Source organism: Podarcis gaigeae (assembly GCF_964106915.1).
Source record: "Podarcis gaigeae genome assembly, chromosome: 3".
NCBI classification, from domain to species: domain Eukaryota; kingdom Metazoa; phylum Chordata; class Lepidosauria; order Squamata; family Lacertidae; genus Podarcis; species Podarcis gaigeae.
In genome coordinates, this window is record NC_139680.1 from 15,621,164 (window position 1) to 15,640,313 (window position 19,150).

Genomic DNA, 19,150 nt, shown 5'->3' on the forward strand with positions numbered 1-19,150 from the left:
GCCGTCTTTAGTATTCTTTAGCTTAGACTTTCCAGTCCTCCAAAATGTGTCACTACAATATTCATCTGTTAAGAAAACAGATAAGAGTTCTCTTTCACTCGGAAAAAAAGGAGAGAGAAAAAGCTAAGAGAAATGGCCAGCCATCCACAAAGCTTAGCACAAAACATTTTTCAAATAAAAATAAAAAATTAGGCTAAGCAACAACCAAAGCAACACACTCTGCAATAGAGCAGGCATAAAAAATAATAATCAAAAGTACTCCAATAGAGAAACTGTCTCAGCACTGCTTTCTTGAAAGTTAACACCATGCACTTGACTTGATACTATATTTTATTCCAACTGAAATTATTCACAAGTCCTCCCTTTATTTCTACAACAAGAACAATCTTGTTGTGTTTAAGCAACAACAGAGAACTGCAAAACGCTGGTCACATTTATCTTCTCTGACCAATCTACAAAATGTCATGAGCAAGGCAAAACTTTGTATGTGATGTCTCTGGGAATGCCAAGAAAACTGACCAATTATGCAGGCTGTTCTGGACATTCCACTCTAGAAACAATACAGAGAAATTCACATCTGATTAAGGTCCACATAAAAGGGGGGGGGGGTTGCTTTTCAGCTTCTTAGGCCAGATCCTTATTAAGATTGGCCTTGTGGGTCAAATTTGACAGATGGGCCAGGTCACTCACTTATATATCACACAGCATTGTGACATCATATGACTGACAGGTGGTTGGAGCCACCCACCTGTTAAATACGCAGCTGTGCAAGTCTTCCCCATCCCTTTTAAACTCCTGATCTCGGAAGTTAAAGTGGGGAGTGCAGGGAGACTTGCACATGTTATAAGACAAACCCCATGCTTCTATTTCAGCCTGAATTATGAACACAGGGGCTGTCTTAAAGCCTTTTGCAGAAGTGCTGTTGGAAGTAGTCACCCCCTTTTCTTTTAAATGGAGAGCAGAGCTGCTTCAAACTGCATTTTTGAGAAGTGCTTTAAGGCAGCCCCTGTTATCCCATTTCAGCTGAAACAAGAGCAGCAGGATTGCTTTACATCACTTCTCAAAAATGCTGCTTGAAATTTCTCCTGTGAGCAGGCAGCAGAGGCTGCCACCCACCCACCCTCCCTCCCTGCTCCAGGAGAAGTACACAAGGTGCTTCAAGAATGCTTTGAGAAGCGCCTTACTCCCCGCTGAGAACTGGCATGTAGCTAGTACAAGATTAAGCTCTGTCCTCCTGCCTGGCTGACATCACCAGACACATCAGCTGATGCACGGGTGAGTGTGGTTTGCAGGAAATAGCCTCGCAGGCCACAACTGGCCCATGGAGCTTCCCCACACCTAACATAGGTCTAATAGCTAAGACTTCCATTTCATCTTAACTAGAATTAAGCCCTTACTTACTGCCCAGTACTGAGGAACTTTCCTGGGGAACAATCTAGAAAAATAATAAACAGAGAGTGAGTGTGTATGTGTGCTGCGGAGGGTGTGCATCCTTAAGAAACCTCCTTAGGAAAGAGAGCATGTTCCAGTTCTCCATACACCCAAATATCTGGAACTCTGGATTTGCACATTGGTCGGGAAGCAGGGGGGTTCCCACCCACAGCATTAATATTTGCAGCTTGTGCTGTCCCGTTAAGTACCCATCGCTGATGTTCTAGATTCCTTCGTGCTGTATTTTCAAATATTCATCACACTTTCTGCTTGCACCAAAGGAATGTAAAAATACTTAATTATGTCCTCATCTGGCAAGCACCTGCAATCAACATCGGCCACCTTAATATTAGGAAATACAGCGGTCACTGACAACTAAATCACAGCAGATTATCTTCTCAACATGCAAACTGCTATGTCCAATTCACAGAGTAGCTGGCTGCATTTCTGTGAAGTCACATCGTCTGGCACAAGGAGCTTGCGTTTTTTCTGCACAGAAAGTGAGCAAAAAACAGCCAGCATACCACAAGCAAATTGTCTACTAGCTCATAAAAGATCAATAGAAACTCCTGCTCCTTGACAAGTCTTTGAAGTGATGCCTCTTGGACTGGCTGGAATCCTGTGTAATCGACAATATGTAAACTCAGCAGAACTGAGTGGGGAGCAGATGGGAGGAGACAACTGCCTGAAAAGGCACATCATCTTTCCCCCTCTTTCTCACATTCAAACAAAATCAGATGATTTGTATTCTACTCTGTAGAAGTCTCTGTAAAAAAGGGTGTAAAAATAAAAAAGTTACTCTCAGTCAGGAGCTCCTTATGCATTCCTCTACATTCAGAGACTTCACTACAGTATCAGTATTACAGGTACTGGTAGCAACATTGATAAAGGCCCTGATCTACTATCGAAGAAAAGTTCCTTCTCAACTCCATTAAGAACTCATATGATTATAGTTCAGCCAGAATGGAAAGTAATGTTTTCCTCCTACCAGTTGTAAACCCTTGTTTATTCACAGTTTCCAAGATCCCCTTGGAACTGAGAAATAAAGACGAAATATCAAGAACTGAAAGAACTCAAGCCAGATCTTTCCAAATATGTTTTTCCCCCAGCAACATCTGGGAAGGTTCCCCACAGCTGGACTAAAGGGCAAGGTGGGGCACTGTGCATATTCCAACTGATACATTTCAGCATCCAATTAAGCTTTAAAAGGCAAAGAAAGACATGCAGGGGGGGAAAGGTAACCAAGTTAAAGAAAGTGGATTCTATGGGGAAGTTGTGGCAAAGCCATTCTCGTAGTAATGCTTATTGCTAGGCCTCCAAATATATTTGGGAGAAGACTTAAGATTGCTTTCCACCATTGCCAATATGGTCACAGGGGTGGACCACCACTGAATAAGACCAAAGGGAAAGAAGAGCATATAGAAAACAGCAGGTAAGGTGAAGCAGAACCACCAAGGGACAGAGAGAGGGAAGAAGCAGAGACCAAGGAAAAGGAAGCAGACAAAGCTGGCTCGGAAAGGAAAGCTCTGTCTGGCATTCACCCATCTATTCAGAAATAACCCATCTCATCTGCAGTATCAATTTCCATGCACATGCCAACCATTTGATGGCATATTCATAATAATAGTTAAAGGTTTAAAGCTTAATATTTCAAATCATATTTAAGAGACAGTGAAGTACCTATACCTCCTATGAAACAGAGCTGAGTGGCCAAGAATTGATATCTGAAAGCATTCAATTAGGAGCTAATTCTCTCTATGTAATCACCCTGCACAACCGCAGGAACTCAGCACATTTTCACTTTCAAACACAATAACCTGACCTATGGGACAACTGTAATTCCAGTACTGTTATCCGTTTAGTTATTCATGCTTTTTAAGTTCCTCAGAAATACCAAGTGATATTCTACTGCACTTTTTAAATTTAACTAAAAAAACATGTTTGTTTAAATCATACCATATCTTTAGAGTAGCAAGATTAGTTGTTCCAGGTCTTACCTAGGGAATTAATGTGGTGTTGTTATGGCATTGTCCCTCATCTTATGAAAACAGATGCATGTCTTTATTGAAAGCACATTAGGAATTACTAGTGGCTCCCCACAACGATTAAAGCAGACATTAAGGAAGAAAACCCTAACTGCCAAAGAAAAAACAACAAAAAGCTGAAATGCACCCAGAGTGATAAGCTCAGCCACCTTCCTTTCCACAAAAGGAATGACACCTGCAGCAATAAAAAGTAGAAGCAGACAGAAAAATGAGGAGGGAAATCATAATTATATTAAAATTGCCCTTTTACATATGAAAGACTTCTAGCATTGGTTGCAAAGTTAATGCATTTAATATAGGGCAGCTGAACAGAAAAATGTGGTCAACAAACTGCAACCAAAAGAGTGAATGCCTGAATAAAGAGAAGTACCTCTAGTTCAACTAGCGCTGCAGTCACTGCATCTGTTACAAGAGCCCCAGCCTGTAGCTTTTCAATTGCCTAGAAGACAGAATTTTTAGGATATAAAGTTTTGCCTCTTATTTTTTTACATACTAAATCCTCTATACAGAAAAGGCCAAAGAGTCACTTGGTCCTGAGACAGACATTACAAAACATAATTGTAATCAAGAAGGGTGCAGGGCAGGGATGGGGAACCTGTGGTCCTCCAAAGTTGCTAGACTTCATCAGCACCAGCCAGCCTGGCCAATGGTCTGGGAATATGGGAGCTGCAAACCACTAGCATCTAGGGGTTCCCCATCCCTGGTGTATGGAGTACTCTGAGAAGGGAAATAAGTGAACTACTGTAAACACTTATTTCACTATTATTAAATTAAGGCACCACATAATACCAGTAACTCTGACTACATTGTATTTCACATATTAATATAACATTAGGACATTAAAATGCCAACACTACCATTGACACAGATAAAAATGGAATCCCCCCCTCCCAGTTTCACTGCATGAAATAGGAAACAAACCAGTCAATAATGAGAAAACAATTTTCTAATTATGGATTTGTAAAAAAAAGCATACTTCTGTTCTGAAACAGATTTCCACCACACACACACTGCATTAACCTAATGCCACACTGTGGGCGAAAAATATGTTATAAGGCTTGCTTTCAGATTAGACATTTCTGTCCAGAAAGTAGAGTGAAGTGAAATTCCAAATACAGCAACTAAAAGCAACCCAAACATCTGATGGACTAGGAAGGGGTGAGGATCTACAGGGAACATCTTCCATTGATGTTCTAACATTTGAACTGGCTTACTATAACACTGAAGACACATCTGAAGATTTTTTTAACCAACAGGACTCCAAATGACAGAGATTACCTCTGGGCCTTCCTCACTTCCTATCATGATTTCTACAGACTGTTGAGCTTGGGTTCCTAACAATGACACAAGGAGATATTCCCAATTGTTATTCCCCAATTTGAGAATTCCTTCCCTCCAAGGGGTTCAAGAAAGCCCAAGTGAGAAGCAATACAAAATCCCACTTCAACCCAGAAAAATATTTTTATGGCTGTTCCTAAGCAAGTTCTAAATATGTAACTATATAAATAAGGTTGAGATTTTAAAACTCTTAAAACATATTAAATAGTTTTAGCTGAAGTTAAAATACAAGAGGCAAGGAAGCTGGTTACTCTTTAGTCAGTGCAACACCATCTAGGTCAGATACTATACCATGCGTAATAAGAGAAAAAAGGGAAATAAAATAGTTAACAGTGCAACCATATGCATGGCTACTCAGAAGTAAGTCTCACTGACTTCAACAGGACTTACTCCTATGTACATATGTATAAGAGTCAGCCTATATAGAGCTAATAAAAAGACAATTTGTGAAGATCCAAAGTTTATCAAAAGCATCTTGCAAAATGAGAAAATTAAGAAGAGCAGAAAGATCAAGGCATTTCAAGGTGTTGAAGCAGCTGAAACACTACACAAGTAACTTAAGCATTCCATTTTTTTTTCTTGCACAAGATGATGACTTTCTCAAGTATTGTGAGAAACTGTATTGTAAAAATTAATTTCAAATATTCAAAGTGACAGATGACACTTTTGAATTTCTAAGTTATATATTTATGGGAGGGGACATCCTTGTGTATACGTGGAGAAAAGAGTAACATTTCAATTCTGTACTTCATGAAGAAATACAGCAATATGTTCTAAAAGATTAAACACTTGCTTCAAAATTAGCAAACTCTTACCTTCCTACATGCTCTTTTGCACACATGCTTATATTCTTTGGCTTTGGATTCAGAATGATACCCTGCACCTAATATCAAGGAAGATTTGAAGGGAAGAGGGGAGAGAAGGGATTAATTCAATTAGTTAGACCCTCCCACTTTATCTAAAGTTAACGGAACTAACCTTTCCTCACCAATATAAAATACAGTCCAGCTGCTTCCTGGAGCTAACAAGCATCCATCCCATTAAAAGTTCATTCATACACACTGCCATCTGTGGGGGAACTGCCTCCACCTAGTGCAATCCATTAATGTGTGTATGGACATGTATGTGCACAGTGCAACCTCAAGAATAGGGACTGAACATGTAGGTCTTCAGCTCTCAGTTAGCACCCGGCCTCTAAGCAGAGTGCCAGCTGCATCAGAAATACCCACACACAAGCCTAACGCTAAAGTGTGAAACTGCACCACCATGCAGAAGCAGCTCCCACACTGGGCCACAAATGTAAAAGGGGCCCAATACAGTTTTTATTTTCAAATGAGAAAGTGCAGGAGAATATGACGTTAAACATAAAATGAGCTGTCTCCAGCTCAAATGAGAAGTGCAAAGATATATGCATCGTATTTCCTATCTTAAATGAGATCAAGCATAGCCCTGAATGAGAGCAACTTCCTGCATATCAATTTCTTCTCTACCCCCCATCTTCCCCCAAAATATTATACACAAATTTCCTATGGGACACTGCACATGCCTTCACCTGCATGGACAAGTACAAATCCCACTCGTCTCCCTTTCTGAGCTTGCTTTGCTTCGTGTTCTTTCACCATCTCCTCTACTGCAGTGGCGTGTGAAGATCTGGAGGGTAGAACTTCTACTGAGCTTATCCCCTTTTCCATGCTCATACTTCAAGGTTACCATCTTCCGTGGAGAACAGCATACTTCCATCCAAGAGAAAACACAGCTGAGGACTCTCCCTGAAAAAAAATGAATAAGCATACAGGATTGTATTTTTTCTGTCCATAGGAGATTTCATGCAGTATATTTTTGTGAAGGTACTACCATTCCATGTAGGATGACCACCCCCCTCCCTACAAAAACAATTATAGGAAACACCAGATAGTAGCCTACATATGTGACAGCGCTGTACAATATAGTCATATCACATATCTGACTTTTCTATTGTGCTAATAAGCTGGCCTTTAAATAAAAACAGAAACAAATATAGAGAGCAGTTAGATTTTTAAAACCGCCACAGAAAACTTTTAGGTGCCTTTTTAGTTTGATAATTCTAATGGGAATGTTTTACAAATGGAACATCATGATTCTCTCAAATAAAAAACTCAGGTGTCCTATCAATTTGAAAATAAAATTGAGTGACCCCAAAATAAGGGGCTTCCTTCCCCTTCTGGAACTCCACCTCTGCCACAAAACCTGAGTATTAGAATGTTAACTATTTCAGCATGTCCTTTTAGGATCTCAAAACCTACTGCAACATTTTGACAGCAGAACGTGCAGCAGAACGTTATTAATGCAAATATCATAGAATATTTTGTTGAATAGAATCATAGAATTAGAGAGTTGAAAGGGACTTTGGGGGTCATCTACGCAGGAATCTGAGTCTCCCATCCAATTCAAAACCATACCAGAGCCTGCTTAGCTTTGCAAATGTAGCGGTAGCTTTATTGCTGGACCACATATATTCCTTTTCACATCAAGTCTCCCTCTCTCTCCTCATGTATGTAGCATTTACTTGACAGCAAGTCTGCCGAAGCAAAGCACACACTGGGAAAGGTGGGAATAAACGCAGCACCATCCCCATCTCATCACACCCAGAGGCGACTTCAACACAGGCCAGCAAACCTTCTCAAGCAACTTGGTCTTACTTAAGCTCAGGAGAGCTGCAGGGCGCAGCTGGGCTCTAAGCGGCCAACAGAGACCAAGGTGGTGATGGATGGTCCACATGAATGACCACAAATCGGGGGGGGGCTGGGCTGGGAAGTTCCTCAGTCACATGGCAGGAGAAATGTCAACCGCCATCTCTACTCTGAGAGGGCTGTAGCTGGAAAGGGCTCATCCACGCGTCGCTATGGCAACGGGAGCCCCTGCCTGGGAGGCGACGGGAGCAGCAGCGCCAGGACACGGGGCGAGGAGTCGCGGCTTCGGCGCCTCACGTCCCTCAGGAGAGGACCCGGCGAGGCCCTGAGTTCAAGGCGCTCGGCTCGAAGGCTCCAGCCTCGCTTCCACCCCTCAGGCACCGCGGACGAGGTTCCCGCGCAGCCCCGGGGCCCGGCCCGCCCTGCTAAGCTCCGCCCTCCAGCTCCCCAAGCGCTGCCCTCCTCCGTCAGCGTCTGGAGACTGGGGAACGAGCGACCGGCGACGAGGCCGGGCTGGACCTAGCGTCGCTCTCTCGCATGCACGCGCGCGCGGCCTTGCGTCGGCGCGTGGCGGGAACGCTGGCGCTGCCCGAGGCTGCGTTGGGAACACTCACTCAGTCACTCACCCGCCCGCCCGTTAGCGCGGGCTTGCGGTTCTCTCCCCGGCGCGCGCATGCGCACCCGCGCCGCCGCATGTTTGTCGTCAGCCGGGCGCTTGTGCCTCGGCGAGAAGGGGAAACGCTAAGAGATGCGGCGGTTGGGGGTTGGAAGAGAAAGCCCGACAAGTGAGGCTTTCTTTCGGCGTCGCCTGACTTCCGGTTCCTGCTACAGTGCGTCCACCATATGCGGGGCCAAGAGTGGCGGAAGTGCTGCTGGAGAGAAATCGACGTTAGTTTAACAAGATGGTAGTGGGCATCTTGTTATATATATATTTATATCTCGCCTTTCAGGTCTCAAGGCTGTTTGCAAATAAAAACAAGAATCACTTTTTTTAAAGGAAAAAAACCCCACGACTTAAAAACAATTAAAAACTATACACATACTGTTGTGAAAGGGGGGAGAGGGGAATATCTCCTCACTCACCCAAGTTTAGGATATTCCATTTCAGCTGAGTTTCTTTTTCTTTGAGATAATAAGTGGCTCACGTAAATATAAACTTAAGCTTTAATAATATGCCCTTTTAAAATGTGGGGTTTTATTTTTTTGGGGGTGGGGTATTAGGTTGTTTTTCATGTTGATTATATATTTTGTGGTTTTATATTTTGATTTTGTTCTGTGAACCGCCCTGAAACCTTTGGGTATAGGATGGTATATATATTCAATTAATAATATAAATAATGAAGAAAACGGTGACAAAATAACATAATGGGAGAAACTAAATACAATAACATGAGGCAAGTTTGAGGCAAGAAACGTGGAGGCAGTTGGTCCCTTTTAAATTACATTCTCAAATGAACTTAACAGAACACACGTTGAAGGGAGAGGCTGATTCCAGGGCAAAACACACAAGTCCCACCCACCAAACACCAAACATTCTTTTCAAATTAGGCCCCAGTGTTTTCCTTACACATACTGTATAAAATCTGTTTTAAAACATACAAATAATTACCATTTAAAAAGCAGCCAGTTCCCAAAAACCTGTTGGAACTCTGGAGTTCCAGATTCTGGGAGCAGCCACCACTAAGAAGGCCCTGTCCCGCATCCCCACAAAGCATGCCTGTGTGAGAGCAGCAGGCCTTTCCTGAATATATATATATTTGAGCAGGCTCTGGAACAAACATTCCTTCCTTTTCCTTTTTTATTTTTATTTATGATTTTCAGTTATATACATTTCAATAGTTTTAGTCATTTTAACATTTCAGAACTCGATTTCCTCCTCTTTCTGTGGTTCCTTAAATTTAGTTTTTATCATTTCCTGCATATTCTAAATTACCTTAACTTATTCTTTTATTCATCTACTTTAATTATATACTCTTATGAAACTGCAGGTTATTACAATAATCCGGCCAATGTCCTTATCTGTTTACAATTTGTTTATAAATATTCAATAAACCATTTCCATTCTTTTATATAAAAAAAAAACTTTGTCATCTTGATTTCTTAGGTAAGTTTCGCCATTTCTGCATAATCCATAAGTCTTTGTATCCATTCTTCTCTCGTCGGGACCTCTTCCCATTTTGGGGCAAATAATATTCTTGCCGCTGTACATGAATAAATTTCTATATTGTTTAGGTAATTCTACCCCTATAATTCCCAAAGGAAAGCTTCTGGGTTGTTTTTTACAAATGTTATTTTAAACATCTTTTTCAATTCATTATATATCATCTCCCAGTAAGCGTTAATCTTACAAGACCACCACATGTGATAGAAAGTACCTTCTTTCTCTTTGCACTTCCAACACTTAATTTGATTTAGATTTATACATTTTTCCCAATTACTCCTTCCTTTTTCAAAAGAAGGGAAAGGGGACTTTCCCTCACTGGATAACCATCCAAACATTCCTCAGATGAAAATAGGGACATTTCTCACTCCCCGCCCCCCACTCACCTGACCCTCCTCAACCTCCAGCATGGTGATAACAGCAGAAGAGAGCAGTGCAAGTTTGTTTTATGCTTCTCTCTCAGCCACAGCCTAACATCCAATAATGCTTTATGGATATAATACCACTAGGCAGGGCTGGAGTGTGTGTGTGTGTGTGTGTGTGTGTGTGTGTGTGTGTGTGAAGCCAATGTGAGGGTAGGTGAAGTCATTTATTCTTACAGCATTATCTCCTTTGACTATTTCTTGCTTTAGCTGCACACACAACATACATTTAAAGCACATCCCACCCTAAGGATTCCTAGGAACCATGGTTTACCTGGCACAGAGCTTCAGTTCCAGGAACCCTTAGCAAATACAGTAAAATAAAAAATGTAAGGTCTTATATATATATTATATATAATACATGTTCATAAATGTACCAAGCAAACATGTACATAAATATATAAACTACATGTCTGAAGCAGCACAGGAAAACAGTCCTGAAACCATTTTGACTCTCAAACTGACCAAAGGTCTGCAAGGTTGAAGGAAAATGGAAAAGCCTCCCCATTGTCTTTTTCTTCACAAATCCTGTCTTAAGGGTATGTCTATGTATGAATAGGATGAGCCTGTGACCTGGCTCAGGAACTAAGTATTTATCATTACAAAAGACTGGACAGGCTCCCCAGGGTATCCAATAAACCATTAACAGGTAATCTGCCAGACAGGAGATAAACAACACACTCAGATTTATGTTGTAGACTGCCCTTTCTGTGATGTAGGTATGATGTATCTAGGGGGTGGTCTTGAGCTACACCCCTTTCTGTGATGTATGTAAGATGTTTCTGGGGGTGGTCTTGGACTCCAGGGTGGGCAATTTAAAATGTCTATATAAGGGTGGGCACAACTTTGTTCAGGGTCCTCCTCCTTTCCTGTGTGTGAGGGGAGCACCCTGTTGCAACAGTTCAATAAAGATCAGGCTTACGAGCTGCTTTGCTTCTCAGTATTCTCTGGTTGGCCTCTGTTATTTTCTCCGACTGATGGAGAATCTACAAAGGACTCTATAAGGGCTTTTGTGTTCCCCATAAGGGAATAAGGACAAGTTTTTGTTTATTACAACAGCTTATCAATATCACCTTCAGCATATGGTCAAGGAAGTGACAGTATGGCTCCATAGTGTCTTATTTTAGGGGTCTACATTAATTACCAGGGGTTTCATTACCCATTTATTACATTTATTTCCCACCCAGGCAATGATTCTATGAAGAAAATTATTCCCGTCAACTTTTCTTCTTTGTTCTGGAATACATTACTACAGCTATTGTGGTGACCATAGTACTTGTAAGAGGTGGAATCAAATGACTATATCAAAAAATTGGTCGGATACGGTTGCCATATTCTGAAGAGGACACATTTTCTGACTTCTGCTTTTAACTATGGATCGCTATGACGACTCTACCCATGAAAAAGAGGGTGCGTCCTGGAAAAAGAGGACATAATGTCTGTCTGCTGCTTGCGTGTGTCAGAGAGAGAAAGAGAGGTATGTCCTTGCTACAACCCCCACTTCATCTGAAGACCTATTTGTGATATGCACTGTTTTTCTGGGTTCCTTTGCAGAGCGATTAAGGTCAGTTGCCTTTCTCTAATGCAAACTTTCCACAGTCGCCCCCTCAAATGTTTCGACAGGCCCTATGAAGGGCTTTGCTGCATCAGCTCATTAAGTCATTTGCTCACAAGTAGCTGCGACAATGTGGTGTTCTAAGCAGCACAGCTGTCTTCGCTGGCCATATGTCCTACTTAACAGAAGACAGACCTCTGTTTGAAGAACTGCCAGGTTCAAGTCCAGGGGAAAGATAAGCAAGGAGAGCAGAGGGCTTGAAGTCGCCCATCAACAGCAGACTGAGCAGGCAGACGCGGCTGAGTTTTTAAAGTGTCCACATGACATTATCAAAAATGTGTGTGTATCCTTTTGTTACAGTATACCACTGTCCGATGCATTGTTTCTCAAACTAGCTTCACACAGACTGTACAGTGGTACCTCGGGTTAAGTACTTAATTCGTTCCGGAGGTCCGTTCATAACCTGAAACTGTTCTTAACCTGAAGCACCACTTTAGCTAATGGGGCCTCCTGCTGCCGCCACGCCGCCAAGGCACGATTTCTGTTCTCATCTGAAGCAAAGTTCTTCACCCGAGGTACTATTTCTGGGTTAGCGGAGTCTGTAACCTGAAGCGTATGTAACCCGAGGTACCACTGTAGTTCCTAATTTGTCCTTAGCCACATGGCTTTTGCATAGGGTTGAGATAATCCCTGTCAGGTCAACACCCTCTGGTGTGTGCACAGACCAAAATGAATTGAAGCTGTGCAGATGTGAACAGCTGGAGGGAGTAGAAATAACTCCATACAAAAACTTGTTCTTCCATACAAAAACATAATCTCACCTTGGGAAACTACCTCTGAAAGAGACAGGATCTAGCCCTTCCATCTCCTTGGCATGCTCATTGTCTATGAGTAAAGAATTCATTTCTTATAATTCTGCGGAGGAGCACTAACTCCTGTGAGCCTCCATCTTCAGTTCAAAGATGCTATGACGCAGACATAGGTTGATCACCTCCTTGCATATACAGGATGTTTGAAGACAGGGGTTCTACCTCAAACAATGAGAAATAACACAAGGGGTGCTGGTGTGGCCATACTTGGCTGGCCTTGGGATGAGTGTGAGGTTGAGGTGTTTTTGTTAAACATATGGTTTAGCTCCGTCAAATTTTGTTGGATACTTTTTGCATTCATTTTAAATTGGAACTCACTGGAGACAGGGCAGGCTAGAAAGACAATGAAACGAAGAGAACAAAACCAGCAATTGCAGCTCAGCGGGGGCAGGCAGAGGAGTCGTCCCTCACTTGTTATCAAAAGCAAAAAAATTGATCCTTTCCAGCAGCTTTAAAAGGCCTGGAGGACATGTCTGTTCAGAGCTGCTCCTTCTCTACATGAAAGGGTCCCTTGCCTGATATCCTGCCAGCACAAAATGCTTTCTTCAGCTAGTCGCCTTCTCAACATGACCAAAACGTTTCAGCCTGCTCCCCTGGATCAGCCAGAATAGCATTCTTTATAGCTCCCAGTTGTCTTAACACCCACTCGCTAGTCCTTCCAGTGCACGAACCACAGCATGGCAGTGTATAATGTGATCTTGCTCTGCCCCCTTGCTTTCGCAACTCTAGCTCTGTACTAGGGCCAAGCCAGAAAAGGGGGGGGGGGCGAGATGAAAATGCTTGAGGCTGGAGTTCTCCTTTATTTCCACCCACTGACATTAGCAAGAACGGCTGTGTGTATGAAACATCTAACCGCAGGACGTCTGACAGTCCAGCGCTCAATTTTCATGCTACTATATTTGTTGCTGAGAATGCCCCCACAAATCACCTCCCCTCAAGAGAGCCGCGGTGAGGGAAGGATTTGTGGTCTCATGCATCAGATACAGGTATGCCAAGTCGCCCTCTGATTTTCAGCATGCCCATGAGATGATTCTTGGTTTTGGAAATGTGTAGGAGTAGGAAGGGAGATGCTGTGACTAGCCCCTGCAACAGGGATGGGGAACTTGTGGCTCTCCAGATGTTGCTGGCCTCCGTTGATCACCCGTGGCCATTGGCTATGCTGACTGGGGCTGATGGGAGTTGGAGTCCCAAAACGTTTGGAAGACTGCACATTTCCAACTCCTGCTGTATACCCTGCTCATTGCATACACATAGTGTTACGTACTGAGTTGAATAGGATCCAAAATGCAGCAGTCTGATTGGTCCTAGAACAATAGGATTCAGAATGCAGCAGTCTGATTGGTCCTAGAACAGCAGTATGATTGGTCTGCAGGAGCCACCCAATCCAGCTTCAGATGGAAGTGAATCCACAACCGGATTGGCTAATTCTGGAATTCTCCTGTAGGTCAATCACATGCAGCCCATTGTGTAAATAACGTATATAAAGCAGATACTTTGGGGGAACTTTCGTTCCTCCTCACCACTATGAGCTGAATAAAGAGCATGAAATCTACTTTCAACTCTGAGTATATTTCAGATAACATACGAAATGGATATACCAGCACAATTCCTGAAAGAAAAGCAAAAATCAATGGAGGGCTTGGGGCATTCTGCCTTCTACAGTACAATAGTTTGGGGGCAAAGTTTTGGGTGACTATTATATTCTTCTCCTAGCTCAGTCAAAGCACAAGAGGGAAGAGGCCAAAGATGCAGCTCATATCTTTCCTGATAATGGATGGTACTTAGTAGACTAACTTCTGTACAGTGGTACCTCGGGTTAAGAACTTAATTCATTCTGGAGGTCTGTTCTTAACCTGAAACTGTTCTTAACCTGAGGTACCACTTTAGCTAATGGGGCCTCCCGCTGCCGCCGCATGATTTCTGTTCTCATCCTGAAGCAAAGTTCTTAACCCGAGGTACTATTTCTGGGTTAGCGGAGTCTGTAACCTGAAGCGTCTGTAACCTGAAGTGTCTGTAACCCGAGGTACCACTGTACTTAGTAGGGAAATCGAGCTCACATGGGGTCCACCCATGTGATGCCCCTGCACAGATCACTTTGCCAGATTCCCATCCCCTTTTGCTCCTTTAGTCTCTTTATTTGCATTTATATCCTGCCTCTTTCTTGAAGGAGCTCAAGATGGCCTGTCTGGTTCTCTCGCTCTTCATTTCTTCCCCACAACAACCCTGTTAGGTAGGTCAGGTTGAGATCCCTCTCGCTCGCCTGGCTTCGCTTCGCTGGAGAGCCGCTGCACAGCTTTCCCTCTCTGTGCAGCGCCCCTTCAGCGAAGCGGGAGGAGAAATGGAAGGGGCTCTGTTTCTCCTGCCGCTTCGCTGAAGGGGCGCTGAGCAGAGAGGTTGAGATATTTTTTTTCTTGTTCTCCCCCTCTAAAACAAGGTGCGTCCTATGGTTGGGTGCATCCTATAGAGCGAAAAATACGGTATATTCCATCAACAATGAGACAACTACATGTATGGTTGGCATCTGTCCATTGACAAATTTCTCCTACGGTCTTGTGGCTCCATAGGGAAACATCAACACACAAGAGTTTACTAGGACAAAAGGTTTAAGTTCAACTTACCATATTATCAAATATTTTGAAAACCATTCGGCTGTTATAGTAGGCATTCGGATTACAATCACAGTTACATAATAAGTATTAAATAATAATAATTAAATGAAGTGTGAACATTTAAAGTGAACATAAAACACAATTATAGTAATTTAAAGTAAAACTATAACTAAAGATAAAATTCAGGTTGACAGGTACTGTAACATTTTCAGCTGCTCGTTTTCTTGTTTTGTTTTTTAAAGAAAAAAATCTTCAATAGCACTGTTTATTTAAACTATGTGTCAGCATGGCTTAGCTATGTTATTTTTGGAGGCTACAGGAATATGAAAGGGAATAAAAACCAACTGTCGCTGTTGATTGGAAATAATAAATTTAATTCTGGAGGGCAGAAATAATAAAAAACATGCGTGCCTGTTTATCTCTGCTCGTCTGATCTTTTTCTTTGTGTTATTAAATAAATCAAAACCTCTTGTGGTTCCAACCTGTAACATAAGATAACATAAGAGCCCAGTGCCTGACTTACACATTCAGCAATCATCACTATGGCTGCCAACTTTGGAAATGGCTTGATACTAATTCACCTTTTAAATGCGCGCACGCACAGGGTTACTTTTTACTGAGCTTTAAACAAATTCATTAATAGTGCTATGTAGCCACTGCTTTTCTCTGTTTCCTGACTTAACAAAGAAACAAGAATCTTCCTCTTTATGGTTGGGGATGAAGGTCTGTGTGGGGGTACAAGTTCAATAAAATGTTACCTACCATGCTGAATCTTTGTTGACCTGATGACCACAAATCTCATCTAAATCAGGGTTGATAGGACTTTGAGGTTGTAAACATAGCTCCTGAAGAATAACAAGGAATATGAAGAACAGCAGATCTCCCACCTATGGAAGACAACAGTTCCCGAGTCCAAATGGCCTGAGAACCACTTTCCTTCTCACCTGCTACTTGGTCTCCTTGCACTTAATCAGACCTCCTGGGATGCTGTTCGATGTGTCACATCACAATGGGTGTATCCATACTGCAAACTTACATCACAATGGATGTATTCATACTGTAAACTGACATTAGATCATTGTGATGTAAGACACAGGTGATATGCTGAGATATCTTTAGAGAGCATTAAACCCAACAAGATCCCTTGCTTTGGGCCTCTGGGAAGAGGGGAAGAAGAGACTGTGATGTAGATACAACCCAAGAATCTATTCAGTTGGCAACATGTGAGCAAACACAGAACTTATAAACAAATACAAGCTGTCCATATAAAGTGAGGATAGAATAAGCATGCACAGAGAATGAAAGTTGGCTGAATTTTGGAATGATTTAAAATAATAGCAAACCCCCCCCCCCACATCTACATACCTAGGGGGATTAATTAACAGGCCCAGTACAGAGAGAAACAGAAGTAGAGAGAGAGGTAGCACGTCATCCTTCTCCCAAACTTTATTTCCCCTGTGACAGTTCAAAGCACAACTGGCAACTTTTGATTTTCTGTTGGAATAAGCATATGCATACCAGACTAAGAATAACAGGGCAATTTTAAAACCAATTTGCTGCTTCTTTGTGTTAAACAGTTCTCTTCCAAATCTATCTAATTTACTACAGGGATGAAGATGCTCTTTAAAGTGGGTGAACCAAACTTGAACAGCCCCCCCCCAATAATGTTGAGACGAGGATCCTTAACCTCAGTGAAGTGAACCCCAAACCCAACATAGTAAAGGTAAAGGTAAAGGACACCTGACAGTAAAGGCCAGTCGCAAACGACTCTGGTGTTGTGGCGCTCATCTCGCTTTACTGGCCGAGGGAACCGATGTTTGTCCGCAGTTTTTCTGGGTCATGTGGCCAGCATGACCAAACCGCTTCTGGTGAAACCAGAGGAGCACACGGAAATGCCGTTTACCTTCCTGCCGGAGCGGTACCTATTTATCTACTTGCATTTTGGCGTGATTTCGAACTGCTAGGTTGGCAGGAGCTGGGACCGAGCAACAGGAGCTCACCCCATCTTGGGGATTCGAACCGCCGACCTTCTGATCGGCAAACCCTAGGCTCAGTGGTTTAGACCACAGTGCCACCCGTATCCCCCAAACCCAACATACCTGCCTTCAATTTGAAGGAATCAAATCCCCAAATACACACAAAAATGATAGCCAAATAGGCTGCTCACAAGTCCTCCAGCTCTAGAGATGAGCAAAACTGCTGTAGGCTGCCTCTTGCAGTGATTTGACACCAGGTTATAAATTGCTTTTACTAATTTCTCTTGATCTTCTTTAAGGTTTGTTGTTGTTTAGTCGTTTAGTTGTGTCCGACTCTTCGTGACCCCATGTTAATAGAGGCTAAACACAAAACGAAAACAACCACCCAGCTAGCATTTTGAAAGATGAGAAAGTTGCCGGTTTTGACCTCCAAAGCCCCAAATGGCCTGGGAGTGGAATATTTCAATAACCATTTTACCTAGCTGAGGATGCCAAAGAATTTCACTCCCATCTCAGAGACTCTTTTCTAGCATTCAGCTGTAGGGGGTGGGGTGGGGGCCTGTCTCTGAGAGACATGTTATGCCTGCAATAAAAACTCTCCTCTCTGGGTGTGGCTCCTTTTATAGCTCAGTAGGAACTAGGGGAAACCTTAGCATTACCTATGTTAGGAAATCCTAGCTGCTATGCAGAGTTCTTGATTGGTTGTTCGCAAATGGCGTTTTCCTGACTCCTGCTGCTTCCTGGTATTATCGCAAAGTTTCCTCGGAGTGTATAGGCTTCTGAAATACACCTGATAACTATACCTGCCATCGGTTGTTGTCAAACTTTTTGAAATCTTCAGAGTGCACTGTAGGTGCTATAACAAAATGGTTACTATGAAGGGAGCATTTATGACTGCCATTTGGTGGATGAGTACTAAAGATTAAGCATTTGGGGTTGTTTTACCCAAAATATAGAACACCTAAGCCTGGCCCAATCACTGTTCACTAGTAAAGCAAAGATGGCTTTATTTTAGCAGGTCTTTCAAGAATATTGCTTTTCTTAACTCCTGCTGTGTAGTAAATTGTTACAGATCATTTGAACTCTTATTCTATTGTTAATTGCTTTATTCTTTTAAAAGCACCTCAACTATATGTGTAATGCAGAAAAAAGAAGAGAGAAGTGGCAAAAACCAACAGTGCAAGGCAGATTGAACTCTTCAAATTCCCATGAGGACAAGGACTTTTTACAGTGCATGGAATGTAAATCAAGTGTGTTTTATGCATTTCCTCAGAATAAAGTTTCTTCCGATAGCTTTGCCATGAAAATGTTCCAAATAAATTCTAAGTTAGCCAAGTCCAAATATCTGTGGCTGCTCCAACGTGCTCGTATTTCAGATACAAATGATTAAACCTTGCCCAGGAGTTTCCATAAGCCAATGCTTTTTAAAATGAAATCTTCCAAGCACTCCACTGTGAGCTGTAAAAGGTGTGATTTCAGAGCACACTTGAAACCAAATCATGTCATATATGGCTATTTGCCCTGCCTACACTCCCCACACCATTCCGAACATGCCAAAAGAGATATACTGTACCATGGACAGAAGATTCAGCTCCAGTTGGGATGTCCAACTGGGCAATGTTAGAACAAGAAGTTAGGTAATGAAGAAAACATGAGTGCTAGTAACTCTGCCATTTTTCATTAACAATAATGCAGTACAACAGCTTACCTGTACATACACGAGGAGTAGTCTTGGAAGTGTGAGCTGGGCCTCTGTAGGAAAGCAAGGATAATAGCTCTTTTCTACCTGGTAGCATCACTAAGGGCAGGAGAATGAGGCCCTGCCCCTTTCATTCTTTCTAAATGCAAATTATTCCTAACCACAAATTGCTTTGAAGTATTCTCTGCTACACACCTTCACTTTCCCTTTGACACTTGTAGCCTGAGGATAAGAACAAGCATTGCCATTCCGGTAATGGAGAAAGTTGGGAGGAACTTGTGCTCTCCAAAATCTGCTCGGGATGAGAACCAGGAATGAACTCTTGAAAATCTGCTAACAGATTCCTTCCTGGGTATCATCCTAAATAAATAAATAA

At 42.3% G+C, this 19,150-nt stretch overlaps 1 protein-coding gene across 7 annotated transcripts in view; it reads right to left on the minus strand.

Moving 5' to 3' along the window:
* TASP1 (taspase 1) overlaps positions 1–16,045 on the minus strand; it is a 66,013-nt gene extending 49,968 nt beyond the window's left edge. The window contains exons 1-4 of one of the 7 annotated variants that reach the window (XM_083730592.1): positions 15,862–16,045; positions 6,367–6,583; positions 5,630–5,697; positions 3,847–3,915 (exon numbers count right to left, since the gene is read on the minus strand). In XM_083730592.1, coding sequence (XP_083586718.1) covers positions 3,847–3,915; positions 5,630–5,697; positions 6,367–6,511 — 282 coding nt within the window. In that variant the 5' untranslated portion in view covers positions 6,512–6,583; positions 15,862–16,045. Of the gene's footprint in view, positions 1–3,846; positions 3,916–5,629; positions 5,698–6,366; positions 6,584–7,492; positions 8,266–15,861 lie in introns of those variants that run through there. The other 6 variants (XM_083730589.1, XM_083730591.1, XM_083730590.1 and 3 more) reach the window with 6 other exon arrangements.
* Positions 16,046–19,150: the final 3,105 nt, after the last annotated feature.